The sequence below is a fragment of the Oratosquilla oratoria genome, chromosome 35 (genome assembly GCF_046742065.1).
Source record: "Oratosquilla oratoria isolate Oo_2021 chromosome 35, ASM4674206v1, whole genome shotgun sequence".
In the NCBI taxonomy this organism is placed as follows: Eukaryota; Metazoa; Arthropoda; class Malacostraca; order Stomatopoda; family Squillidae; genus Oratosquilla; species Oratosquilla oratoria.
The window spans coordinates 12278664-12286163 of record NC_134811.1 but is presented as its reverse complement, the minus strand read 5'-3'; the positions used below and the strand labels follow the sequence as shown (position 1 = coordinate 12286163).

Sequence of the window (7500 nt, the reverse complement as noted above, 5' to 3'; positions counted from 1 at the left end):
TTTTTTTTTAAGGTTCTTCATTCTTTATTCACTAAGAGTCCACAAAAATAAGTGAAATGGATTGGTGGATACAGAAATAAGTAGATTCTTCGGTAAGACACACACGCACATACAAACACAAACACACAATCGCATACACACACACACACACATATATATATATATATATATATATATATATATATATATATATACATATATCGAGCCAGCCAGACCTTACATGGTAAACAGTCGCTAAGGCCAAGATTCGAGTCCTTGCGGGGGAGCTTATTTCCATTTGTCAAAATGACACACAACTTATCGGATGGCTCGCCATAATAAAGAATTTGTGAAATTAGAATAGAGACCAAGCTGGCCTAGTACTGTCGGGGAATATATATATATATATATATATATATATATATATATATATATATATATATATATATATATAGATAAATATATAACGATATATATAAATATATATATATATATATATATATATATATATATATATATATATATATATATAAATATGGGTAAAAGAAATAGTATATAACAGTGTCAAATCACGTCAAGGAGGAATGAAAATAAATAATGAACGTCAAAGCATAAGCATCAGTAGCAATGGACAATATGTCAGGACTTGATTGATTTGAAGAATCCTTTAGATTAAGTATCATTATGAAGGAGAGTAAGGCAAATGAAACTAAATTCAATTCAGTTCACGGGAAATGAGATAATCAGTATGACATGATAATTTGCAAATGATAGAAGGTTGAAAGATTTTTTTGATAAGTAGAGAAGTGATAGAGAAAGAAAAAATGAAATTGAAAGAACAAGTTAATGAAGCCGAGAGAAAACCGACAAGCGGACGGAGCAGATTTTTCTCTTTTTCTTATTTTCGTAAGAGAGATGTATTAGAAACTGAGAAAATTGTATTGAAGAAAGAATAAAATAAAAATTGATATCATGTTAAGATTTTGAAAGTGGTGTATACCAACATAAAGGAAGAACAAATTAATAGGGATAACGTGAAGAAAAGAATGTCAGATTGGAGGGGAGTAACTGGTGGAGTTCCACAGGATTCAGAGTTGCCTCAGTAATATTGTCGATCTACGTTGACATGATGGACAAAAAGAAACGGTCACACTAATCTATTTGTTGACGATGCAGAGATCATGAGCAGATTAAAACGAGAGGATGATTGTAAATCTGTACGGAACTAAACTGAATTAAACTGAATTGTGCAGGATAGGACAGAGAAGGAAAAAATTCTCGGGAGTAGTGAACAAGATAAATGGAAAAAGAGAAGGATAAGGGTAGTTAAAAGAAAGAGCAGACTCTTTTAAAAAAAATTCTAACTTTTTCAAAATTATCTAGACAGAACTGTTGAATGGAGCCAAAGGTGGGAAATTAATTTCAGTGCAAAAATACAAAACACTGGAAATGAGTAAATGTAAGAAAACGACATCATTAAAATGTAAAATAGGAAATAACCCAAAACAAAACACAAAAAAGAAAAAGACTTTGGAGTGTTGCTTCTGATAAATTTGTCACCGGAAAAACAAGTAAAAAAAAAAAATACATTCGACACTTATAACTTTAAAATGTAAAATAGGAAATAACCCAAAACAAAACACAAAGAAGAAAAAGACCTTGGAGTGTTGCTTCTGATCAATTTGTCACCGGAAAAACAAGTAAAACAATACATTCGACACTTATAACTTCTTAATATATATAACAATGGCATATCATTCCAGGAACGAGAAGATTATAAATCATTCATTGTAGATCTAATTCGAACCAGACTGGATTATGATACAGCATTGTGCTATCCAAAGAGAAGTATATAGAAAACAGAGAAACAAACATAATGCTTCCATCCTATCCGTCAGAGCATGCGAAGAATGCTGAAACTGCAAAATTAGAAGTAAAAAGAAAAAAAAGGTGTCTTCATAGCAGTAATTAGAACTAAGGAAAGAACTTAATTAATCGACATAGAAGTTCTCTTAAAGTGAGACAGATGAAATGCTAGATATCATAGAAAAATTAAAACTAGGTGTTTGAAGGATATCTAGAAATCCAGATGCATTAATTTGTGAAACACGGAAAAATAAATAGCACAGCCAGATATCTTAAGTGATTCCAAACCTAAGTTTCACCGATGAGACCACAGAGGTAGTATTTCACCTCAAAGTGAATAGAATTAGAAACACACACACATACAAGCACACACACACACGTACACACATGCACACACAAATAAATTCAACTGCTCCCATTTCACTCTGTCCTTTTTTCTCTCCTCCACCCTCCTCCTTTTTTCTCTCCTCACCCCTCCCTTTTCCTTTTTCTATCCAATATCCTCCCTCTTCCCTCTCGTACCTCACTTTCTTCTCTCCTCCTTTCCTACTCCTTTCTCCCTTTAACCTTCCTCTCTTCCCAATTCCCACATCCTACTTCCCTCCCCTCCTTCTTCCCTCTTCCCTCCTTCTTCCCCCCCCCTCTTCCCTCCCCTACTACTTCCTTACTCCCATTTCCCTCTTTTCTGTCCCTTCTGGAGACGTACCTCGACCATGGATCGTTGATCGGCCTTGACGGTGCACCTGAGGATGGCAGTCTCCCCAAGCTGGACCGTCGTGTTGACTGGTTCCAGGATCGCCAGCATAGGCGCCGTCGTACGCGAAGGTTCTGCCGGAAGCGACAGTGTCGAAGGCGTTACATGGAGGAACTCGCGGGAACACAGAGGAAGATCATCGTGATGGTGGGTAAGAGGATCATGACAACGGTGATGGTGATGGAGATGGTGATAGTCACGACAACGATGATGGTGATGGAGATGGTGATAATCACGACAACGATGATGGTGATGGTTATAATGATGATGATAAAGAAGAGTAATAGTAACAGGAACACAGTAACCGTAATGATAACAGTTACAGAGTAATCAAGTAGTAGGAGAATAACAGTAATAAAAATAAGAATAGGAAATAGATAAGTAGTAAGAGCGTAACACAGAAGGTCTAATACAGTAACAATGTGCAAATGGCTTATTACATGTTCCTCCAGCTCTGCCGCCGGGAACGGAAAGTTCGACGGACACTCACCAACGACGCGGATGGCGAAGGAGGCGTTGGCCGATCCGAGGACGTTTTTGGCGACGCAAGTGTAGACGCCCGTGTCCAACGACTTGACGTATTCCTGCTGGTACACGACGCCCTGTGCGCCTATCGCCACGTCATCCTGCAACAAAATCGAAGGAAGAAAAACATATATATTAAAACAGATCAATTGACTTACTCCCTTCACTATATATATATATATATATATATATATATATATATAAATATATACATATATTACATTAGGCCACTTCGTTCTTGCATCAGCTGAGAAGATTTCGTCTTTGAACAATAAGAAATAAGAAATCTGAAACGGTACCCTCATCACACCAAAGCACGATGCTAACACGATGACTGGGGAGAGCAGGGGAATAGGGATTCCCTCAGCCAAATAAAATCGCTTGGTGAGAGACAGAATGATACTGGACTGGGCTAGATTATAGTCATCATAGGATGTCATTTGTGATCTTGATGATAACAAAGTCCTACTTGACGTGAAGCGGTTTTTTTTCTATTTTATTATTATTATCTTTTTTGAGGGGGAGGGGTAGGGGGAAGAGGTGGGCCGGGGGAGGGAGGAGGAGGAGTGAGGAGGGGGGAAGGGGAAGAGGGGGAGGGGGGAGGAGGAGCTGTTCGAGTCAACCAAGGCCATCCTCCTGCGCAAATGAGAGCCCAAATAAAAACCGAAAGACTCTGATTAGCCGAATCTTTATCTGCCTTCGGCTGAGACAAAGCTGCCCAGATTAGCTGACTGGCTTCTGATTTCGCTTGGTATCGCCGACTCGGGTCGAACTCGAACCATCGTTTCCCCCCGATGACCGAGGGTCGTCGCCCCGTCTACGCCTCACGTTAGCACTAAACATTGCGATAACCTGCTCTGTGTATCATTTATTTTGGTTCTTCTTTCTGCGAAAGTTTCTTCTTTTTAATTTTTCCAGACAATGTCAGTAATCACGCTATTATTGCGTCTGTGTAGAACCAGGATTCTGCATGGTTTAGTACACACATACACACACACACACACACACACACACACACACACACACACACACACAAGAAACTTTGAAGTGTATTATTGACAAATGTAAACTTGAATCATAGTTGTTATGCATATATATTTGTTAATGGTAAATTGAGGTACAGAGACAAACTTGCAAATTGAAACTAGATGGAAAAGTGTATGAAAATGGAATAATTCAAATTAGAAAAATAAGTATAAAATATCATTCTCTATTCATCAAGGACAACGACTTTGAAGAAGAACCGAGAACAACAGAGTTGAGTGAGATTACTATAAGGAAGAGATAGTGTGGATGGACTGTGGTTCCAGGAAAACCCTTTGTTAAAGTAATTTGCAAAACACCAAAGTGGGAACTGGAACACCTAAGACTTTTAAAGAGGTTATACTGAAACGGATGGACTTCTTGAAGTGCAGATTAATGAGGATAGTGATGAAAGGATAACAAATTTGAGAAAAGTAATTGGTGGATTCCACTGGGATCAGTATTGACATCAGTTATGTTCTTGATCTACGTTAATGATGCACTGGAAGGAACAAACAGTTGTAACGACCTATTTGACGATGATGCCAAGGTCTTGAGGAAATTGAAGACTAAAAATAGTTGAGATTGTAGGAGATCTAGAAAAGATATATGAACGGAACCTGAAATGAGAAATTGATTTCAAAAGAAAAAAATCCAAAGTCATGGAAATTGGTAAAAGGTTGTTATTAAACAATAAAATGGGAAATAAAACAGTTACAAAAATAAAGGATTGTAAAGATAACTTATAAAGTGTTGACAAAAACAAGACTAGTATGGCACAACATGCACGAGAATACGATAAAACAAAAGAACATCGAAAATCTGATTCATCCCTGACTAGAGTATGTCGCAGTGATATGTTCCCTTCATAAAAGGTGAGATATACACAGAATTCAAAGACATGCATCCATGATGATTCTAAAACAAGCTAACAAAGCATACGAAGGAGGCTGAATATGCACGAGAATACGATGGAACAAAAGAACATCGAAAATCTGATCCGCCCCTGACTAGAGTATGTCGCAGTAATATGTTCCCTTCAGAAGCTAACAAAGTATACGAATGAGGGCTGGATATGATGAAGTTACCATCATTAGAAGAAATAGGAGAAAGTGGTGATATGGTATCAGATGTCATAACTATTCAGCAAAGAAAACTTCCTACTGTGAAATAGAAGAAATACCGGAGTATGTAGGAAAAAATGAAAAAGAGTAAAGTATCTATAGGACATTACTAATACAGTTTCCGCCACATGGAACAAATTGAAAGAAGAAATTGTCATCACACAACATAAGTAAATTAGATCTACATTTGACTAATTGAAACGCTGGGACGGGACCTCAAGAGTATAACTCTTATCCTGTTTATCATAAATTGCTAAATGTAATCAGCCAAATACACAAACGCACGCGAGTGCACACAAACACTTACATGTGTGTATACTCAACATATGTATGTAGATGAAAAATCAGCGAGAACTCCAGCCTTATATAGATGGGGGTGAAAACTTCTTGCACCAGTAGGTCTATACACAGACAGGAATAGATCAACCTCAGTTTTGATATGCCATTCTGTAGTCCTATGTTACTGCCTTGTTTCGAATACAGTTAACTAATAGGTCCTGTGTGGACATTTGACTTTATTTTCAAGTTCAACAGTGGCTGGCTTCTTCTGCGAATGTGTCAGTCGGGTCATACTCACGTCATAAATCGACGACTCTGATACACATATGGTATACTTGGCTTTACATTGGCATGTCTCTGGTCCTATTTTTTGTGGAGCGGTCCTCTACGGACGCTCTGTCCTGTTTCTTTTCTTTAGTCTCGTTTCTTTTATTTGTCTCATCTGTTTTATGTTATCTACCTTATCTAATTCATCAATTTCATCTATTCTATTTACTTTAGATTTTATTCTATCTTATGTATACTATTATTCTATCTTGTTTCATTTCATTTCATTCATTTTGTTTTGCTCCATTCTGTTCATTATTTTTAACTTATTTCTTTATGAATTTCTTTATCAGTTTGTTTATTAAGTAGTTTATATGTTCACTTATTTTTGGAGGTGCATGTTTGTAGAAAAAAATATTGTGATGCTACGCAGATCTTGTACTGGATCGAGACCGAATGCAGGGAAGGAGGCGGGGAGGGGGTGACTTCGACCTGAGGAAGGCCACGACTCATCGAGATCCCTTTAGAACGAAGTCCTTTTTCTCGGGTAAACAAAATCGTCTCCTGCCCTCAGCCGGAAAATGATCTAAAAGATTACATCAGTGTGTTGGAGTTAACCCATATCAGTGGAGCACCCTCATCAGAGTACGCTATCTGTTGTAGATATTAAGCAAATGTACGCATTCTCGAGGTGACTACAGCTCCCAGCTGCGGTGGGCGATGAGAGGTGGCTTGAGGAGGTGACTGTGGTGTCTTTACGTGCGAGGCGTGACGAGGCTGATACGGTTCTAATCGCCCAGGTGACTTATCTATGTAATCAACGGAGAGGAGAAGTCTTATCTCACCTGGTCGACGTTTTGCCTGATATGACGTCACGGTCGACCCCAGGGTCGGTCTTCGGAGGCCCTAGAGTCGTCCTGACTGGGCACTGATAGAACTTCAAGACAATTGAAAGTTTGTCTATGCGTCCTATCTATAATGTTCTCATGCCCTCTTAAATTGATATGCATCACTAACACAGTCCCATGGCGTATGGTCAACTAAAGGAAATAATTCGAAATTCACCAAAATAGAAAACACAAGTCCTTTATTACGTCACTGGCTCAGTACATGACGTCATCCTTGATGACGTTACTGACCTTGTTTCATATATCCATATCATATCATGATTATAATTCTGACCTTTGGTCACAAGACAACGCCCTACATCTTGCATCTTACAATTTCATCCCAATTGACCTTGCATTCCAAAACGTCATCCAGCTGACCTTTCAGTGCATTCCTATGACGAAAACAAGACTGACCTTTAATCCCGTGGGGTCACAACTGACCTTGTATGATATGACATCAACTTAGATGATTTTGTATAGTATGACGTCACACAATTGAAATTATATCCCATGACGTCACTACTAATCTTGTATGACATAAACTTAGTTAACCTTGTATACTGGTTTTGTTTAATATGACATCAACTTAGCTGACCTTGTAAAATATGACGTCAGCATAACAAAAGTTTATCCTGTGACGTACTGCTAATCTTTTATAATGTAACATCAGCTTAACTGACTTTATATACTATGACATCACACATCTGACCTTATTTCTAGTGACGCCAGTACTGGTTTTGTTTGATATAATATCAACTTAGCTGACCTTGTACGCTATGACGTCATCACAACA

The 7500-nt window shown here is 37.9% G+C and overlaps 1 protein-coding gene across 1 annotated transcript in view; it reads right to left on the bottom strand.

Moving 5' to 3' along the window:
- Positions 1 to 7500, bottom strand: part of LOC143018542 (fibroblast growth factor receptor-like 1) — a 307326-nt gene that overhangs the window by 13310 nt on the left and 286516 nt on the right. The window contains exons 6-7 of the mRNA XM_076173981.1: positions 3090 to 3225; positions 2552 to 2673 (exon numbers count right to left, since the gene is read on the bottom strand). Of these exons, the coding sequence (XP_076030096.1) occupies positions 2552 to 2673; positions 3090 to 3225 (258 nt within the window). The remainder of the gene's footprint in view (positions 1 to 2551; positions 2674 to 3089; positions 3226 to 7500) is intronic.